At 37.9% G+C, this 21,787-nt stretch overlaps 1 protein-coding gene across 2 annotated transcripts; it reads left to right on the top strand.

The window, feature by feature from the left end:
• The first annotated feature begins 1,499 nt into the window (after positions 1 to 1,499).
• LOC124720271 (prostaglandin E synthase 3-like) lies at positions 1,500 to 20,826 on the top strand. 2 transcript variants are annotated; one of them, XM_047245588.1, is made up of 4 exons: positions 1,500 to 1,601; positions 4,263 to 4,413; positions 6,720 to 6,944; positions 19,602 to 20,826. In XM_047245588.1, exons 1-4 carry the CDS (start codon positions 1,585 to 1,587, stop codon positions 19,710 to 19,712), a joined length of 504 nt encoding a protein of 167 aa, XP_047101544.1. In that variant the 5' UTR covers positions 1,500 to 1,584; the 3' UTR covers positions 19,713 to 20,826. The 2 variants fall into 2 exon arrangements, with proteins under 2 accessions (XP_047101544.1, XP_047101543.1); XM_047245587.1 differs by lacking the exon at positions 1,500 to 1,601 and adding an exon at positions 1,750 to 2,049.
• The last annotated feature ends 961 nt before the right edge of the window (positions 20,827 to 21,787 follow it).

Below are 21,787 nucleotides of genomic sequence, written 5' to 3' on the forward strand. Positions count from 1 at the left end.
ACACCCTGTACGTCTAATGTAGACTGAGATATTTATCTAGTCTACTGAAAACATAAATTTTTCTACTTGTTTTAGTTTCCCTTTACACTGGTAACTTATTTTTCTTACAACTGCCTTGTAGTGCTGCTCAGGCATAAGATATCAAACACACTCAATAATCCCCACACCTTATGCACATCAACGAGGAAAGTAAAACCAGACATGACTGAGCAGAACATATTTGAAGCCCAGAGAGAAACTGGACACTCCCAATATGTCATAAACATATGATTTATTCCATTAGCAAAATTTTGTGAAAATCTGCGACTATGAAAGCAATGGTTTTGTTTATAAATAGCTTTCCTGGTACCAGTCGTAGTTTTTATTTATGTTTTACATGATGCGTTCTGGGAAATAATTCCCATTTTCAAATGCGCGTTTCTATATATACTAAGGCAATTTTTTCGTTTTTGATATGTGAGGTGGTAGGTAGCAGAAAAGTTATTTATAAATAAATCCATGTCATGAACAGTTTATAAAATAAGTGACAACATGCAGAGAGAAATATTTTTCTGCATAATAACTGACAGTAATCGTTTCTATCAATTGAAGGGATTGTATTTTTTGTAGATTGATAACGTGCATTTGCACTGGAATAGCAGTGAGAGTCCTGAAAACTAGTAATAAACTCTTGACGCTTTGATGAAACGTTCGCAAGAAGCGCCCAGGGATATGTTGGACATGAAAGACAAAACTCCCGTCGGATTTTCATCTGGTTTGTCGAGTGAACGTTGCTTGTTGGGCCGGAGCCTACGTTGTATCAGCATGCTTGACCTTCATATTCTTTTTTTGGCAATAATATTTGCTTCATTATTTTTCATTATCATATTACTATTCTCCTCTTTTAAAGGTATGTGGAACATAAATTTCATTTATATGGAAGCGTGTTGCTTCCGTAAATCGTCTGACACAAATAGATACGAAACCTGTTCAACAAAGTAATGGCCTTACAGGGGTCAGTCATTATTGAAAACGTGGCGCCAATTTCTACGGCAATATCTGTAGATTATTCTCTTTGAACACAAGAACTGCTATTGAAGGGCGTGGATTTTGGTACTTCCCCGAGCTCGCTTCCTTACACATCTGAATTTTGTTCTGGTCTCATGTTATCCACATAATGTTTGTAAAACGAAACAGGTATCGCTTACTTTTGGATAGAATTATTCTTATTCTGCTAATGAAAATCATAAAGATTTCATATGTATGAGAATATACACAGTAAAGTGAACTCCTGGACTCCCTCTTACTAGCCAACTATCGAACTTGTATATCGATGTGGTTTCTAAAGAACGCAGCAATATTTGCTCTGTAAATTAAGTGTAAACTTAATTCTGTAAAATAAAAACAATGTGCGATTTTAAGAATCAATTTATAGCATAAGGAATGGCCGCTCTCCAAAATTTCCTATTTAACTGCGTCTTCTTATTAAGGCAAAGATAACAGCGTGTAGTTCCCCCCCTCTGGTTTCGAGAACAGTACTATCTGCGCAGCAGGAACCTTCGATTGTTTTGTAATTCTGCCTACTCGTTTTGTAACTACGCTGAAATGTCTGGAGACGAAGCGTGAGTAGAAAATTGCACATTGTTTCTTCTTTTCTTGGCGCGCCCGAATGTATTGCCAAAAATATTTGCCTAGTATTTCTGTACTGTCGTATAGCGTGTAATCGTTTTCGTTCCGCTGTGCCCCTCTCGCAGTATCCCATCGCACCTGAACTTGAATAGGCGCCATCTTGGCGTTTTCAGTTTTAGTGCAGATCTCGTGTTTATTGATTAGCGAACTTTCTGGACTGTCGGTGACTGTCACAAGATTTGAGAGCGCTCAGAATTGCTAACCTTTGTGTAGGGTTAACGTCATACACATAACGTAGTAATACACGAATTCTTTCATAGAGTTTTACTTGTGTTGAACCGGTGTCTGCCCATTTTTTCTGTCGCGGGTTAATCGCAAGTATAGTGCACGGAATTTGGCCGGTTGAATTTTTGCACCACACACGATGGTTCAAGATAGCTCGTAAGTATTATGTGGCTTGACGGTATAAATAGTCATGCCATGTGCAAACTACACAATGAGTCTGCAGTAATGGCGGTTTTGGTTTGGCGTGAATGATTCTGTTGTAGCATGGCATGCTTCAGGTTCAGTGGTTGGTTTTATGTAAAAAAAATTAAATCTAAGATCATTTTTGATTTAATAAAAAATGTTAGAATTACATACGTGAGTTGCAGAAAATTCACGTGTTCCGTTTCTACATAATGTCCTGTTTAGTTTACACTGTTCTAGTAGATATTCCGTTAGTATTTTGTGGGGGGGGGGGGGGGTCTCAACCAGTAACATTATCTACGCTTAAGAGCATTAACTGGTTTTAATTTAACCATGAATCAAGCAGCTACAGGTTAGTTAATTTATCGTCGGTTACTGCGTCGTAGTATAGCGCGGAAAATTTACTGCAAAGTTACTTTTGTTCAGTTTAGAAATGTTCCCTGTGACTGCAAAATTTTTCTCCAATTTCGTCAGTGAATTTTAGCTCACTAGTGACCTAAGAGTAGTAGTGTATGTAAATATTATTCATATTATTGGACATTATAGTGGGCATGTTCATTGTGAATTAAGGTTTATATATTGAATTAGTTTAAAGCGTTCAGAAAATTTTCCTGTGGGGTATCTTATACTTTTCAATTTTCATTGTAACTGTGCGAAACTATGAAACAATTCATTTGTGATAAGAGGCATGTCGAATCTTTATCAGAGCAGATTTTATACTGTCGAGTTAGGCTGCTAAAAATGTTATTACACTATGGAAGTGGCCACAGGCACAAAACTATTAAAATTTGCTGGAATCGGCGAGATACATCGTGCTATCTGTGTAGGTGCTATGTCTCGTGTACTAAGGAGGGGACAACATGCAAGTGATTCCATTATTTGCCAGTTTCAGCACTTACCTTGGCTGTTCTGAGTGGGGGAAAATTAATTCAACATTTATCACCTAATGGCAGTGTAATCTTTGAAATTCGTTGAAATATATTGGTGGTAACTACAGCGTACTTTCATGGTGTATTAAATTAAGGATTCAGCTAAATTTTTCAATAGTCAAATAAGTGATATGCCCTACACGGAATTTGCTCAAAGCATGAGAAAGTTTCATAGTTAATGGGCAGTGCTTCATGCTAGCAGTAAGAATATCCTTCAGAGCTTTTCCATGTAGTTGTGACCTGTAATAATTCTGAGCCTCAACCTAAACTGTAAACAGCTATACTACTCACTATTTCACAATTTCTTCACTGCCATCTCCAACTCTGACCTAAGCTGTATTACAGATGAAGTCTCATGACAACGAACAGTGTAGGGCACCATCACACTTCATGCAGCAATATCATAGATGCACAATTGTTGATATGCTCAGTAATCCCCTCATCGTTTTACTGTAGATAGTATTTATATTTAGATGCAGATATGTAACAGTTTGTGAAAAATTGTGCTAAACCTTTGAAGCCGTACTGTAAGATTGTTAGACTTTTCTCCAGCTAACATGCTTATATGAGCAGAATGAAATACTGTTTGCTTGGAGAATCTTTTGTTTTGAATCAGCAGTTGCAGATAAAATTTTTATGGCTACAAGTGTTAGTTTATCCAGAAATTTGTCGTGGTCAAAGATTAATTAGTTTGTTAATGATTTTTGAAATTCCAAAAATTGTCAGTTTAAATTGAGGTGTAGCCTACTTTTCAGTAAAATACATGTAGTGCGTAATTATAGCCTTATTTGAGTGTTGATATGAATTGGGATTAACTGAAGCTTCCTATACTTGCAACCAAACTTGTCTTTCAATGGGACGTAGACGTCGGGCTACGCTACAGATCAGTCTGTTGCCATAACCTATTTTCCGAAAGCTAACATAGGCTCAAGGGAAATATTGTCAGTTCTGGTCTTGCTGTGTGAGCACAATGACTTTGCATGCCACATCCAAAGGTTTAGATGATGTGGATCAAATACCTTCATGAAGGGTCACATAGAAAAACCAGTAACGAAGCCACAGCATTAAACTTGTACCTTATTTGCTTGCTTCTTGTAGAGCAAAAATGCTAATCAAAAAGTAGTCTTTTATTTCACACATCCAGTGTTCATTTATATACTTGTTGTAGTATTACCATATTAATCAAATTTTGTTTCCGAAGTTTGTCATCCAGGATGGCAGGCATTAGAACTGATTTTGGAAATAACTTTGTCATAGACCTGTGCCGCCTCCAGTTATGTGGGCACAACGCCCCGGAGTCGTCTTCCTAACTGTGTGCCTGGAGGACTGCAAAGATCCTGTGATCAATATCGACACTGACAAGGTGTACTTCAAGGGTGTTGGTGGTACCGAAAGAAAGCTGCACGAGGTGAGTGGTCCTGTTGAGCTTTTGGGCAAGGAAAGTAAATGTTTTAACAGAACGGCCTGTTCTATAGTTTTATATTGTTGGTTGGAAATACAAAGATCAGTTTAGGGAAATTGGCATACAGATTATTATTTTAGTTTTGTCAATTGACGGACAAAAAGGGGAAATTACTTTAATGCGCAAGGAAAATTTAAGTGAAGAGGGATAAAGTGAAAGATGTAAGTTTTAACAATGGGACCTTGGCAGGTAGTAGACAGCACAGTGAAATTGAATGATTATGGGTGGGTAATGTTGGTTGGCATGTTAGATGGAGGAACAGGCAAGGAAGGTATGAAACATAAAAATTTTTGTATGTGAAGGATTTAGCTGTTTTATGCAATTTTAAAAAATCTGTACTTAAGTGCCTTGTTAGACAATGTCTTTGTCACTTTTTTACATTCTTGGAAGAAAGAAGACTAAAATCTGAAGGGCATTGTTCTGCCAGTGTTTGTGTGTTAAAGTTCTAGTTTATATTTAATTATATTGTATACTCTCACCACATTTTATTGTTATACTGCTCATGAAAATTTTATCTTTTACTGAAATTTGCAAGATGTATTATCAGGAATGGAATTTATTTCATATATGTTCCATTTGCTTGGTTGAGCATTTGCACGAAGTTTGTGTTGAATTTTCAGCTTATATGTTACTGTGAAATTCCTGTTGTCTGAAGTTCGGAAGCACTTTATCCAAAATCCTTTCTTCCTTCACATATGCTTCTCATGAATCCTTAGTTTTGGAGAATACTTGGATAAGAGTTTGTGGTAGATTGAAGCTTCAAATAAGCAAGTACTATGCTTCAAGGAACATTTGAACAACATAGAGAGAGCAAGGGTGTCAACCAGTGCTCAAAGTTCCCAGATAAAACACGAAATGTATGTTTGCGTAGGTGTCACGATCATCACAAAGCTGTGCAGGTGCTGTAGACAAAGATGGAAAAAGTTTGTGATGGTTTGCAAATTGTTTCTTCGAACCTAGTCATTCAGTCACAGTGCTAAGTAAACCTTTCCAGCAACAGTGAACAAAGCATGAATTGTTCCTACTTTCACCAATTCAGATTTGCTGAGCTGAGTACCCTAGTGGCAAGAAATTTAATCGCATAAATGTCTGTAGACACTAATTTGAGGCCAGCATCATTGTGTGTCTGTTAAGAAATTTTTCTCCATGAAAATTAAGTGTAAATCACAGGAAATTGAAATTATATTAACGTAAAAGTGGGTGCAAATTAACATTATGAAAGGAGAGAGCTGTAAATGTTGTAAAGAGTAGGTAAATGTTAATTCTGGGAATGTAAAAGTGGGCTTATAGATTTCAACTTGTCAGTTTACCTTCTCTGGGTGCATTTGCCTTGACTATATTGAAAGTGTGTGTTGGATAAAAATGCTGTGAAAATGTGAAGTTTAAATGTGTAAATTGCCGTAATGTTCAAATACTGTATGCAAGCTTCACTGAGTAATTTTACACTACAGTTTGATTGTGGGTCTTTGTTGGGGTACCTATAACTGCTAAAAACTACCTGACTAGTAAAGGCAAAGAGTTTGGGCAGAGATGTCAGTCAAGGCAGAAGTACAGAGGCAAAGATGTTGTTGAAAGACAGGTGAGGTATGAGTGGCGGCAAATTGAAATTAATGGAGATTGAGGCCTGGCGGATAACGAGAAGAGAGGATATACTGAAGGGCAAGTTCCCATCTCCGGAGTTTTGACAGGTTGGTGTTTGTGGGAAGTATCCAGATAATCCGGACGGTGTAACACTGTGCCAAGATGTGCTGGCCATGCACCAAGGCATGTTTAGCCACAGGGTGATCCTCATTACCAACAGTGTTACACCGTCCGCGTTATCTGGATACTTCCCACTAACACCAACCTGTCAGAACTCCGGAGATGGGAACTTGCCCTTCAGTATATCCTCTCCTCTCATACAGACTGTATGTGTGGATGGATATGTGTGTGTGTGCGAGTGTATACCTGTCCTTTTTTCCCCCTAAGGTAAGTCTTTCCGCTCCCGGGATTGGAATGACTCCTTACCCTCTCCCTTAAAACCCACTTCCTTTCGTCTTCCCCTCTCCTTCCCTCTTTCCTGATGAGGCAACAGTTTGTTGCGAAAGCTTGAATTTTGTGTGTGGGGCAAGGAACACCGCTTTATGAAAGCCTTTTGTCCGGCAGTGCCTAGGAACGAAGCTTTGATACCAAGTGTTAGGCAAAATACAAAAGTAACAATTTCATAGTTATTGTACAGTGCTTTTTATGCAAAAATAAACTCTTTTTAACAGGTTACAATTCCGTTGTATAAAGAAGTGGACCCCGACAAGTCTGTAACATCTGTAAAAGCACGCAATATTGAGCTTGTACTGAAGAAGAAAGAATCGTCCCAGGGGTATTGGCCTCATCTCTGTTCTGACAAGCAAAAGCGGCACTGGTTGAAGGTGGACTTCAACAAGTGGAAGGATGAGGATGACAGCGACGATGAGACGGGACAGCCGGAGGACCTGGAAGAGGTAAGTCAGTTGGCTGCAACAATCACCATAATAAACTGCTGGATAAGTTACTGTAGATGTTCCTCCGGTTTAGCATGTCCCTGTTTCTCCTACCTGTTCTCTAATGCCTACCCACCTTCTATATGGTTGTCGTCTTCTTTTCTCCTTTGGAATCCAGTATAGAACTACCCTAGAAGGTGCTATCCAAACTTTTCGGGGCTGTTGCTGCCATTTGTTAAAAACATAATCTTTGGACTAATGGTCAGTCACCCTTGAAGTAGTTCCCATCTGCATGTACTCAACGGTCCTAGCGCTTCTGCCACTGGTCAAGTGTTTTCTGGAAGTCCTGTTTTTTGAGTGTGTTTAACACCGCAAGATGCCAAATCTGGCATTTATGGTGGGTGGGGTACAACCATCATGTTTTTTGCTGAAAAGGTCCTGGTGAGCAAGGTTGTGTAACAGTGCATTGTCGTGATTCAGCAGACAGTTCCCTTGACGCCAAAGTTCGGGCCGTCGCTAAATCTCGCAATAGTACACGGAATTTGCTGTTTGGTTGGGTGGGACGAATTCCTTGTGCACAATTCCCTTGGTATCAAAGAAAACGATCGTGCTCTTCACCTGTCTTGCTTTTTTGGGTCTTGGATGATTGTTGCTGTGTATTTGGGTCATAACCACAAATCCAGCTATCTTCGCCGGTGATAACTTGTGTCAAGAAGGTTGGTTCATCAGGTGTGGTATGACGGCAGTCGAGATCCTTGGCACAAATTTTGCGGCGACACGATGTATGCCCAATTCTTCAGTCAATTGTTGGCATGTCCCATAATCAATACCTACTTCATCCACAAGGTCTTGAATGGTTCAATGTTGATCTGCACGAACCGATTGTTGAAGTTTGGCAACAATGTCTGGTGTGCAGCTAATGGGCCTTCCAGTGTGAGCATCATTGACTGTCTGACAGCCGGCCCTGAACAGAGCGTGCCACTCACACATGCATATGGCTCATGCTCTGTCCCCCAAACACCTGTTGAATCATTGCAAGTATCTCCGTAGAACTTTCCCAGAGATTTGCACGGGATTTGATACACACGTGCTGTTCTATTTGTGGATCCATTGTAAAATTGCCACACACCAAACAGTATTACAGAAATCACTGTGGACACATATGTCCTCTCAGCTGAATGCCACTCCACACACTGACTCATCAGATATGCAGCTCTTGCCACCTAGTGGTGCAAAGATCTACTACTATACTACTACGTTAAAGATGGCAGCACCAGTCCCGAAAATTTTGGGTTCCATGTTGTATATTTGTCTGGCCAGATTGTTTGCCCACCTCAAATTCCTTATTGGTTAGTAACAGTTTGTCACTCAAGATCCTGTTGCTTTTTTCCTGTTTTTCCTAATAATTCTCATTGTGCATATTATGTTGTGCTGATCAACTCTAAATTTTTAAATAGTTTTCTTTTTAAGTCAAAATTGTTACAAATTGTGTGATTTAGTTGTCAGAAGCTCCATGAGGCTGTCTGCAGATGATGCAGTTGTCTGTAAGACAGTTCTAGTGTCAGAAGACTGTAATGAACTGCTGGAAGTACTGCTGAGGATTGGTAAATAGTGCAGGGGCTTACAGTTGATCATAAATATAAACAAACATATTGCTCATACATAGAAGAAATCTAGTGCAAAATTGCTGATGAATCTCTGGAAATATCTAAATAATAAAATATAATATGAAAAGCTGGGTGCTAGGCAGAGATTAGTAAGAATGATCTTAAGGAGGTAATTCATCCACAACAGTTGGCTTACAAGACACCTGTAAGATGAATTCATCAGGTGTGTGTGTGTGTGTGTGTGTGTGTGTGTGTGTGTGTGTGTGTGTGAGAGAGAGAGAGAGAGAGAGAGAGAGAGAGAGAGAGAGAGAGAGATGCCAAAAAACAATGGCAAATGGTAGAAGGTAAATGTTGTTCATTATGTATAGGTTCTGTGTTGAAATTTCTGGGTAATATGCTTTGGGAAGTTGAGCTGCATTTTACTTCATACCACATGCATGAAGTGAAATGAACACAACCATAAAATTTGACACTAGAGCTGATGACCAATGGTCATTCTTCCCATGTGCATGCGCATATGGAAGAGAGATGGGGAGGCTTACTTAATGGGACTGGAAGAACTGATACACTGTCTGATGGTTTCCCAAGGATAAATGTAGATGTAGACACTAATTTTACACTTCCCTATGCAGGCACACCAGGTACCTTGAAAACTTAATTTATCTGTATCATTCTGGTAAATTTTATACTCCTTATTAATGTTGCCATTGTTATCTTGGACTGAGCTACATACAGCTTGTCAACTGGCTCTGTGACATCATTGACCCCGTACTGTTTAGATTCAGGGCACACATTTCGTAGTATTGTTGTGAAGTCGTTAATTTGATGGAGATGGATATGGGATAACTGAATTTGATTTATAGGCATGAAAATAGCGTTTTATTCAAAACATAACACCTATTCAAGAAAACTTGATCAGAAAATAAAAATTTTCTTTGTGATAATTTCCAAACAAGAGCTTCATAGTCCAATGTGACACACATGAGGAACATGATTATCTTGATAAATTTCGATGCACAAGCAGTGTACTTACTTATTGCATTCTGCATCTTTGTAGCTTACACATATGCCAGAAAAGTTTTTCAATAAGATGGAGAGGCTCATTGTGATTTGACTAGCAGCCTCATTTCCCCTATCTCCCATGACTGGGTGGTATGTCAGAACCAGTTTCCTAACTACCTCTGGATTATTTGTGACTTAGTTCTGGACTTGTTGGTACTGGACAAGTGTCTACCACACACATCCACATGTCCTGCTGATCAGTGCAGACAATTTAACTCTGTCTCAAGTCATTTGTCATGTTGCTACTGTGTACTTCACCACTTTCGTGGGATATTTTTCATCACTACACACTTCTGGCCATGAAAAAGTATTTTGGATCATCCCAAGCACATTGCTTGGATGATTGCAGTATTTTCTCATCTAACAGATGCCAAACCACTGAAGTTGTAAATATTTTTATGAACCTCCCTGGAGAAGGTGGGGAGAGAACACTGGAATAGATTGGATGATGCAAGCAGGGTACAGCATTTACCATAAATGGGTAATTTGATAAATTATGATGTCAAACAAAAAGAATATAATGCTTTGTGCTGGGTGTAAAAGTGTCAAAATTTCTATGGATATCGGCCAGTGAAGTGTAATTGTCAGGAACAGTTGAGAGGCTAACCCCCTCAGCTTTGGGCAATGCACTCTTTTAGTGCAGTTCTATGTTGCACATATTGGTCTGTAACATTGGAAGTCACTATTTTCCCATTGACTCTTTCTTTTATGCTCTGTAATATTGGTAGTTGGATTTTGCATTCTCGCCCAAACGTCTGCACGTATAACTTTTTGCACCAGCAGTTTAGTAACCATTTTGTGAGCATTTGTATGGAACATTGCTTAAAGATATACCACAACCAGAAATATAGCAATAAGTTTCTCCTATGCTTAAAATGTTGAACACGATTTCTGAATTTTGCATGTTGTGTGTACTAAATGCCAATTAAAAATTGCTTCTAAATGCAATTTTTTTGTTACATTCTAGCTGCACAGTCCTTATAAGTTTAATTATTGAATAAAATCAGAAAATTGCTTTGTACTACAGCAAGCTGCACATTTTCTGGATTAATGTGGACTAGAATACATGGATTATCCAAAATACAATGTTTTACCAGAAATTCCTTTTTCCAGTTAAAAAATTACATATCAAATTTGAAAGTGCTCTGCAGTGCAAAAGCATTACTCACCAGAATCTATAAACTTATTTATAAAATTGTGGAAGTATTTCGTGTCACTTTCCTTCAGTTCTCTTTCGGGAATTTAATTTTTTTTCTTTCTGTGTTCACACTTCTCATGATAGTTGTTAGTTTTCAGTGTCGAAACTTCAGCAGTCAGAATCAGTGTGTCCTACATATTCTGATAACAAATGAATGCTTTGAGTGCATGTATGCTCACTACTTACATTTGAAATACAGAGCTGCTGGTGACAGGCATAAAAGTTTATAAGCTGATGTGCTCCATAATATACAGGGAGAGGTGTAACGGAGTGCAAAACTTCAATATTCATTTCTTCAAATTGGAGCTCTGTGTTCATGCATTGGATGTTAGTCTTGTGAATAGGGATTTTCGGGCATATAGGAGCCCTGTGTATTGTGAAAGTGAGAAAGGTTTCTGTACGTGGATCTGTTGTTAAATGTTAAATCAGTCATAAGATAACACACAAAGTGGCCAGTTATCACTCTACAGCAGGCATGGACAACCTTTGGTAACCTATGGACCTAATTGACATGCTTAAGCTTGCAGGCCACCTGGTCACATCACAAGTCACAACTATAGTGTCAATGTTCCAATTATATGCCAACATGCTGGTATGAATGGTGCTCCTTGCCTTACATCAGTGTTCACAACGCACAAATGTAAACTTCTGGAGATGGGTTTCCAGGCATCTTGAAATGATCATGGAAAAATGAACACCTATAAAAGCAACTGTTGACAGCTAATTCATTACTAAATAGCTTAGATTTCAAAAGTTGGCGTTGATAACATCCACAATGAGTCATTTTCTAACATTAATATGAGAAAGAATAGAAAAACAACATACAGCATAGAGATAAGCTGTTCTAGTTGACAAACAATTGGGGGTAATCTTTTGAATTTGTGGGCTGGATTGAAACAAATTGTAGGTTGGATCCAGCCTGCGGGCCACCAGTTGCCTATCTGTACTGTACAGCATGCCATTTACTGTGTTAAATGTTCCACAATCATTAACATATTGCTCTCCCCACCTCCACCCCACTCCCCTCCCATTGAAAAACACCCTATAATGAATAAAATTATATACACATTTGGATATAGCTTTAAAGCTTAAATGATGTGCATATCTTTGAAGATCACAATAAATTCAAGAGCATACTCGTACATTGGACTTTGACTAAAATATCCTGAAACTTGAAGGCATTTTTTAGTTTCTGTGTAGGTCTGAAGTTCAACCATGTATTTCACAATTATTTCCTGTGTAAGTATTGGAAGAGCTGGGTGGAGTGCAGTGGGTGTATTTATCTTGTACCACTGAGAAGCACGTCAGTGGCAACTATTGTCACTTTCTCATGAAGCAACTTCATTCTTCTAGATTTTCAGAACCACCAAATTCATTGTCAGATTTGGGCATCAAAGCATGCAGCATAGTGTCTATAATCCGTTCATCATAAGAATAAACCTGACTTAAACGAACAGACGCAATGATTTGTCAGGAGCTGTAGCACATGTACACTGGTGGTGTTATGCTCTTGGAAGTAGGTCCTATTTATGCAGTGGATATCTTATTACTAAGCTACGTTAAATAAAAGTTTAAGATATTCTAATGTATTAACAGCCATCAACATTTTTCTTAATCATGCTGTAGCCACATAGTTTTTATTTCAAAAATTGTGTACAGTCTGAGCCTCTGCAGCATTGTGCTCTCATTGTCACGGTGTTTATGGGCAGTATGAAAATGGCTGAGGCTGCCTTCTGTTCCATAGTGAAACATGCGCATGGAACACTGTTAAAAAGAGCCGAGAAATAGGCTGTTCTTAATGTTTTTCATACATTTACAAAGGTAATCGGCTTTGAAGTTCTTCCAGCATTGTATATAATGCAGTTGACAAGCTTACTTTGAACGTGTAGTGCAGTCAGTAGTGCAATGGAATGTAAAGCAAAGGTGGTTATTCGTGCTTTTTTCAAATTTATCCAGTATCATTTTTTCTTCTCGTTGAATTTTAAATACCTACATCACGTAATTATGAAAATAGTCTTCATTTTTTATGAATAACACAAGTCTTCTTGTTTATAATTATATATTGGTTGCGAAATACCTTTCTCCATTTCACATACGAACTCTTAAATATTGATGTTTTATGGAAGTGTTCATAAAAGTCGTGTAAATTAAGAAAACGTAACAATTTCATTTTTAAGTCAAAAACGAAAACCAAATCCTCTTCATTTGGACTATGTTCATCGTTTTATAACACAGAGGTAGATAAGTATTGTAGAATTGACATACATAGCTTTTTCACAAGTCACTGCCGAACGCTGGTGGGATATAGAATGGCTCGACATAAAAAGAAGAAAACATTCTGCGCCTGGTTGGCTTTGTGGATTCTGTTGATAGGCTCGTTAACCATGTAGCAGGGACACAGAGTTGAAATGTATTTCTCGAATTCGGATAAGGAAAGAGCTAAGAGATTACCAGATGACTGTAAGTAATACCTTCAGTGGTTTCAGTATTTAACTGTATGGTGAAATCCTTGAATACTCTGTTACACACAGCTTATGCAGAAAAATTACCATATGGTTAAGTCAAGAATTTATCATTCCTGTTTTTAGTTACAATAGTACATTAGCTAAAAACATGTTGCGGTTTTTGTCTATCGTCTACAGGGCATATTGTAGGACATTTGCAGTGTATTATTTCGTGCTGCTTAAAAATTAAATTAAATTCGAAACTGTATTGTTCCTCTGCTTGTCTCATTTGATGTGAACTGCAGCTTGCCACATCACTGTAGCTGTATCAGTTGACTGGCCAGAGCTAAGTTAAATGTGCCGGTAAAGCTATGGTCCCATATTATCGCTAAGCCGATATGCGTGTAACGCGCAGCACAAAACATACCCTTATCATATTTGACAGTACTCATGACAGCTTGGCTGCAGTCCCACGTGAAACTGAAATCCAATGAGGTTCCAGCAAATACGGAAGAAGACATAGTGCAATGTTTACATCAGGTTTCATCTTATGAACAGATTATAGTATCCAAAGCTGCATACAGTAAAGACAATACCCAGTGACAACCACCTCAGCCAAAACACATTTGCACTACAAATGGAGGGCTGGATGCTGTCTACAGCCACACTTACTAGGTGTGAAATGAATATAAGCAAAGTTTTATGTTTTCAGAGGTCTGTTCGTAAGTTGGCCTAGTATGTTTGGGATTTCTGTTTGCAAAATAATAAAATAATAAATCAGGATTTTAAGTGATTAATAAAGACCATTTTTTGTGCTTCAAGCTAATTAACTAAAGAAAAGATTGGTTAAGTGTAGATGGAATGTAGCAAAATTTCTGAAGTAGGTTTCCAATTGTGGTTGACTCTCAGTAGGTTTCACTGGCAGTGTGGACATGTACTTAATGAAGAAAACAGATTTTATTGAATTTGTCACTGTTATGGAGAAGTTGAACTTAGTAAAACTGTGGTAGATCATTTATTTGCGGAAGTCGGCTTGTATTGTGCTCTTTCTGACAAACATCTGGTAGTCTACACACAGTGGAAGTAAATGAAATGGGAAAGACACTTTAACATAAGCCTAGTGCTTGCTCCTTAAAAATCTACAAATATTAAGATTTTTTAGTTAGAAAGGCAAAACTTTTGCCTTCTGTGTAATCACTGTCACTTGAATCGTGATGAAATAGTGTCAAGCCACTATTACATTTAAAAAAGTTCTTATCGCACAGTACTTGGAGTTCATGGCACTTCGTGAAATACTATTTTGTGATTAGTGTTGGTTGTTTGCATTTCCTTCTTACAAGGTAACAGTCCATTCTGACAAGTTGAAACCTGCTCTGAAATTTTTTATGAAGGGAGAATACAACGAAAGAAACAATGTAAAAATTTAGCTACTAAGTCACATTGCAAGTATTTTTAAAAAAATGTTGCAAGTTGTGAAATTCGTAACTTGCCAGGTGGCTGGAGAAGTGTACACCCCTATCCTATTTGTGGAAGACAGTGTTATTGCACTGCATGGTAGGTGCATATCCTTGTTTCACAGCACATCGGTAAACAGATAACATAACACAACGCGATAATTTGTTTTCATTGATAGCGTGTCAGGAACAGTTGTCAGTTTGCTGTTTGTTTGAATTTGCAACTCATTTAATATCCATAATAATTAGCAGTTAAGTTTGTGGTATTACTACATGTTAAAATGGAGATAAAGCTGAATTACTTTGTTTTTTCGTATATGCTTACCAATAGCATCTCTCTTGGTGCATGTCGCAGAGTTTCACAGTAATTTGGAATCAAGTAAATGTTTCCTGCTTTGTGAAGATGAAATATGAAGATGGGGTATGCAATCAAAATTCTCCTAAATACCTGCATGTGTGCTATGTTTTAGTTAATGTCTTCGATGTTCATGCAAATGATGCTGATATTTCATTGTGGAAACATTTTAAGAAACTGGTGATCCTGTGAATTATGGTTTCAGTGATAATTGTTGTTCTGAATAAAATCCATAACAAACTTGTCCACTAATAACTTTCAATGACAAAGAAAAGCTTGTAAATTGTTCGACTAAATGAAGGATAGAGAAAGTGCTTAAAGTTCAGCAGTATGCACAGCCAGATTAGTCCCATAAAATCTGCGTGCGTGCGTGTGCGCGCCCGCGCGCAAGATACATATGGAATGTAGATTTACACAAAGTATGAAGTATGTGTGAAAATGATTTGCAGAAGTTTGAGAATGGGGTCTCTGAATTGCAATCGAGATGGAAATTACTATCACACTACCTTAACCTAGTTAGACAGATTCAGGAGATTAGGTGCTAAAGGAAGTGTCAAATACAAAGTTTACTTCTAAACATTGTTGTTCATAGTTAATAGTGTTTCAAGCCAGTCAGCAAGGGCAGTGTACAAACTGTGCTTCATTTTGAACTAAGAGTCAGGACTTGTATGCAACAATGCTAGTGATGTGTAGTGCAAAAATTTAAAAAGGACTGTTCAATTGGAACAACTTTTTAATCAACAAAGAGAAGTCTGGAAAAATGGGGATGAATGATTTTCACCACTATATCCAAAACATCTCCTTACCAGTGATTCATTGCTCTTGTTCGATTTTTATCCTGGACGTGACACCTCTGTCTTCACGATGATAAAAACTGTTAATATAATCGATTCCAGTTGGAACTAATAGTCACTCAGTTTTTAGACAGTGTAAACCATTTTCCGGAAGTAGTCAGACAGTTTAGTTTCTTTGTAATATTTAGGTTCATCAGCGGAATAGTACTGTCAAATTTGTCATTTGTGCATTGTCTGTTTACATAACTACTTTTTACAAATTTGGTAAAGTATGCACCACAGTATGCAGAACAAGGCCACAACCATTTCTTACTCCGTACCAATTCTGTATAAATAAAATGAGTAATTAGTGTGAAGATTCTGAAAGCCATAATTCTTCTTTTGTCAGGTGTGCCTGTTGTAAGGAAAACATTGTCATCCAATACACACTTCCCATTTTGGATGCATGCTAGGAATAACAAGGAAGTGTTTGATTGTTAAAAAATTACCTTATTCAGAAATTATCATAGAATTGTGCTACAGAAATTATTATAAAATATTTCATGTAAAGATAGTAAGTCCAAATTGATGGAACTCCTCTATAATGCAGCTTTGTATGCTGCCTTGATTTTGTTTCGTCTGATAGTTACGCGTGAAGCTGTTTAGCTAATGAGGTGAATTGCAAGTTATTAAAAAATTAATCATTTGAGACTTTTCGGTACAGTGTAAGTGCTTAAAATTATTGTATGCTTGGACTATGCACTGACGTCTCGCCAGGGCTACAGCTGCTACTTTGGTTCTAGCAAAAATGAGTATTATTTTTAGAAATACTTGCAGTATGTCTTACCAATGCATTTGTTTGTGTATTCTTCCAGTGTGAAGAATTTCAGGGTAGGATTTAACTTAACCAGATTGAACCGTTACCTTGTTGGTCATGATAATCACAGTGAAAACATTCAATAAATAAGTTTCCATTCGTTTGAGGAGTCATTCATTGTTTGGGGTACTCTGATAAGAAAAGAATTTCTAGTTCCTTTGTTATTTTGCAGTGGGTGGTTTCATTGTATCACATACTATCAATATTTCTTTTAGAGATTCTTGAGGAGAGTGAAGGGTGGCACAAGATGAAATTTTGTAACGAGTGACGAAGATGTCTGAAATGAGTTAATGTACTATGGGCTATTAATGGGAAAAAACTACATACAGATAGAAACATAAAGATGGAATAAGTAAATGTTGAATTGCTGTAGGGTGATAAAATAATTCTGAAGTACACAGGGTGTATGACCCGGGACATCCGGGAAGAACTCGGGGAATTTTTTCATCCGGGAGAAAACCGGGAAAAACCTGGGAATTGTTTAGAATTCTGGGAATTTCATTGTTTTAGTTTTCAGTTAAATTTTTGTGATTTTAACTGGTAAGAACCAATACTCTAACAAAGGATATTACTGTATCCCGCTACTGCAGAATAATACTGCAGCAACAAAACATGAACGAGAAAAAACAAACGAAAATAAAACTTAAGTTGCAAAGGAAATGCACCGTGTACAACAAAACAGTGCTAATACAAGCGTCTGCCAACAGCATAGTGTGTCAAAGGCTTTAGGAAGACTATACAATGCTAACTGCCTTCGATGAGCGTGACGTGACAACTGTTTAAATTAGATTTGTTTGAGCTGTTGCGGGCGGGCTCTTGAATATGCACAGTTGAGTCTTTCTCCCGCTTCTGGTTACAGAAGTGTGGGTAGGCGCCACTACTTAATATTGCCTCTGTTCGGACATATAGTAAATCTGGGGGGTGATGCACAGAGCTGTCTGAGTTGAGGTGGGGAGCGTCCACGTGACCTGTGTTTACATTCAGTGATTCTGTTGTTTCCTCTTCATTTATTGCTCTCATGTTAGATGATAACAAAACGGATTTTTGTGGCTGGGAGCTATCAAATTAATTAAAATACATTCGCATAATTACGGAAGGCTAAAATATGTTTCAGATTTTATTTCCACCTTTCTGACAGAACAGTGAAGTTATTTTTGCCGGTTTGGTAAAGAGATTTGGCTTAAAGTTAATCTTTTCTGCTGAGGCAGTCAATTTATTTGAAACCAAGTGTTTAATTTCACACTTGGCTAGTTTCAACTGTTAGCTGCATTTCAAGTTCATATGGCATTACGCCATAATAAAGAACCAAACATAAGGTAATACAGTACTGGTACTACAAGAAAATTTACATACGAATGTGCATTTTAAGCCGAATTATGCGTTTCAGTATGGTTCACGAAATTCCGACGCTCTTGAAGTATCATCTGATGTCTTGTTTAATTCGTGCCATACGTAAGATCTTTTCATGTTTTACGCGTACGAACATATGGGCTTCCTGCATCAACGTAGCTGTGCAAGCGCGGTGACGCCTGTTATTTGGCACTCTCTTGCAATTGCTGAAACGAACCTATTTCTAACAGGTCGTGGGAAAATATTGCGAATGGTGGTTTGAGAAGCATTACATTCAAAGCAGATTTCCTTTTACGCAAGATTCTCTATGTGTGAGAATGTACGGTGAATTCCGTAAATCACAAAGTGTTTGACTCTCATTTAAAAATCAACTCTTTGAGGATGACCATTTAGAAAAATTTAGAGCCCAAAAGATCAGACATTTACGTCGTTTTACTGGCACATTTGTGTGATGTATCGTAAAGTGTCGCACACGCAAGAAAGATCGTTATATGTGGAAGCTTAGCTTCTCTTCCAGCTTATTAATCTTAGAGACCAATATTATATGTGAATGCTATGTATATTAATTTAAACCATTAACTTTTCATAGCCGGCCGTTGTGGTAGAGCGATTCTAGGCGCTTCAGTCGGGAACCGCGCTGCTGCTATGGTCGCAGGTTTGAATCCTGCCTCGGGCATGGATGTGTGTGATGTCCTTAGGTTAGTTAGGTTTAAGTCTTGGGGACTGATGACCTCAAATGTTAAGTCCCATAGTGCTCAGAGCCATTTTTGAACCAACTTTTCTTATTTGTGTATTCGCGCTACTTAAGTGATCTTGCTATTGGCTGACTACATCATGTGTCCTATGCTGCCATCGGCTGGCGAGATCATGTGACAGGAGCTATGACTGTCTTACGAAAGCGCATTGCAATCTCGATTGCAATGTTCTGGAAAGTAATATGCGGTGTTTGGTGGAATTCAAATTTATAACTTCGTAATACGAAAATATGCAACGTACGTGTTGCTGCACATCAAAGGTCTTTCAAAACATGTTTTCTCCCCATCTAAGTTTCGTTTTCTAAAGTGCTGGGAAATTCTACTCCAGCATATAAAACCATAGGACTGATGAGTTTTACAGTGCCGAGAAAGAGTATACTGTAACCTAACAGGGAAAGTTTATTTTCATCTGGGAGAAAGTGTATTTTTAACTGGGAAATCCGGTGTTTTTTCCTTGTCCATGTATACACCCTGAGTACAAGAATAAATGAATTTACAACCATTTAAAATTGTGTACAAAGTAACTTAGGTGAACTATATCCTTGCTTTTTTTCTGAGACTCGCTCCTAGAGTTCAATGGTAAAGTGATCTCACTGTCAGATTTGTCAGAAGTACCAGAAGTATTAGATAATGGAAATGATAGGACTTGGTTGTTTATAATTCCTTATTTTGCCACTTAAATTAAGACTAATTAAGAAGCAAACTTCTGCCAACAGAATTGGAGGCACTAAAATGTGAAGTTATATATTTTTATGTGTATGGACCCTTGATTGCACTAAGTTTATTGCAATATTACTTTCCAGATGATGCGACAGATGGGAGGCCTGGGTGGTGGTGGTGATTCGAAGCCCGTCTTTGACGACCTCGACGCTGAGTCGGACTCGGACGACGAAGAGCTTCCAGACCTCGAATAAAGTGAAACAGATGTGTTTTGTCCAGGCTGTCACCAGGACTTGAGGGGAGCCACCGATGCAACCACCAAACTAGGGGGGAGGGTTTCACACTCGTGCAGAGTTGTATTGTACACCAACCTGCCCCACCCCTCTTGACTGATAATGGGATCATTTAACATTAATCAGTGGTAGATGCAGCGTTACACAGAAGTGAAGACATGTTTTCCTTGCAATAAGTAACTAACTTGAAAATCATTTACTGTTAAGAGACCTGAATGCATCGTTGATTGATAACAGTAACACCACATTCTTAAAGTGCTTTAGGATTTGGAATTTATATCTAATGTTTCGTGTTAATTTGCTGGTAGTAGATAATAGCAAAAACTCTCAGATGGCTGCAGTTTTCCTTGTTCGACTTGCTTTCCTCTGTTTGCACACTGAAATAAAACATTGTGTTCAACTACAGCATGAAGGTTTGCAAATGGGGGAAAACAGTGTTTTCATTTTGGAAAGCAAGAGTTTCTGTGGACATTCTAATGCCAATTTACTGTAGTGGTTGGATGAAAGTGTTAGAAATTGCTGCAGAGGATTTATTCCATAAATTTAAATTCATACTGTGCACTTAACTGTAGATTTTTTGAGGCCTCAATGTTTTTATTTTAAAATCTTGCCTGCTGCACTGAAATAAAAAGTACTTCCTAATGTGTTATTTTTATTGTGTTTAGATTGGTGGCAGGAAGAAAATTACAGTTTGCAGTTTGTGTTAAATGTTCCAGGACTTGATTTCTGTGGGGACGGTGGCATAACCCTGTTTGATTAGTTTCTCTTTATATTCCATGTTCTTTCATTTTTGTATATGTATAGAAGCTGGCCAATGTAAGTCTTTCCTTAGCTGTACTTTTTCAGTGTCCTGTGGATCAGGAATGTCTTTGTATGTACTGTGCATCGAGCTGTGGATTATGTAATGTTTTGGAGGAGAGCCAGCCGTTTGCCATAATCATCCAAAGTTTCAGTGACAATTCCTCATTCATTACTTTGATGGTGAACTGCAGTTTGTTTATTGTAAACGTTAAGAAACCTGCTTATTCAAGAAATGAAATAATGTAATTGTTGTTAAATAAATTTCTTAACTGGACTTAGTGACACCAGTTTCCCACAAGGTCAATTTTCAGTTCCCAGTGATAGTCCCATCCAAACCACACTTACATTTATCTGGATCCAAAACTAATTTTTTTAAAATAAAAATGTAATTAAAGGTAGTTAATGTTGCTGTAAAGATTATAGAAAAAGAATGTGGAGTTAGGCAGAAAACTTCATGATTAACTATCCCCCTCAGCCTTGTGGAGGAGGCAGAAGGGTTTTATTTAAAACTGCATTTATTGTCGATGTTTTTTCTGTTTCCAGTCTTTCCTTAGTTGCTTTAAATTAGTGGAAGTTTATTCTGTCTGTGCAATGGAAGGCAGTTGTCATATGCGTTTCACTTTGTATTTGGGAAGCATTTTCAGTGGCAATTTCCAGCACTGTTTACTTGTATGTTGATCACAAAATGGCAAGTGCAAGTGATATGTGTGATGTACCAAATGTGGGTGAAAGCACACTAAAAGTCAGCCAGCTGGAGTACGGAAACTAATGAATGCATCTCCAGGACCACAAGTGTTGGAAATCAACACTAAAGATGCTTCCCAAATAAGAGGTGAAATGCTTATGGCAATAAACTCTCTTCAATTAGTTGCATAGATGTAATATGCCTCCACCAACTAAAACTGCATTTATTGTTTTACTTTCACATGAGAAGGAAACTCTGCTAGTGTAACAAGAATATAAATTTCTCCCACATCTGGCACTGCTTAGTAGAGAAAGGGGAGTGAACTCTGATTCTCATTAATGAGATTCAGTGAATGCTTTATAAGTAAATTTATCATGCAGTAACAGCCAAATTATTGATAGTCTGATAAAACCTCTTGAGAAGTAAGCTGTGCTTGTCCTCTTGACTGATCATACAAATTGGTGTCTACTCCTTAAGGTCCAGTTCATACAAAAATTGCATGGTACAGATGTCTGGTGCAGGCATGGAGCTGTTTAGCACCACATCCATG

Source organism: Schistocerca piceifrons, chromosome 11, assembly GCF_021461385.2.
Source record: "Schistocerca piceifrons isolate TAMUIC-IGC-003096 chromosome 11, iqSchPice1.1, whole genome shotgun sequence".
NCBI lineage: Eukaryota > Metazoa > Arthropoda > Insecta > Orthoptera > Acrididae > Schistocerca > Schistocerca piceifrons.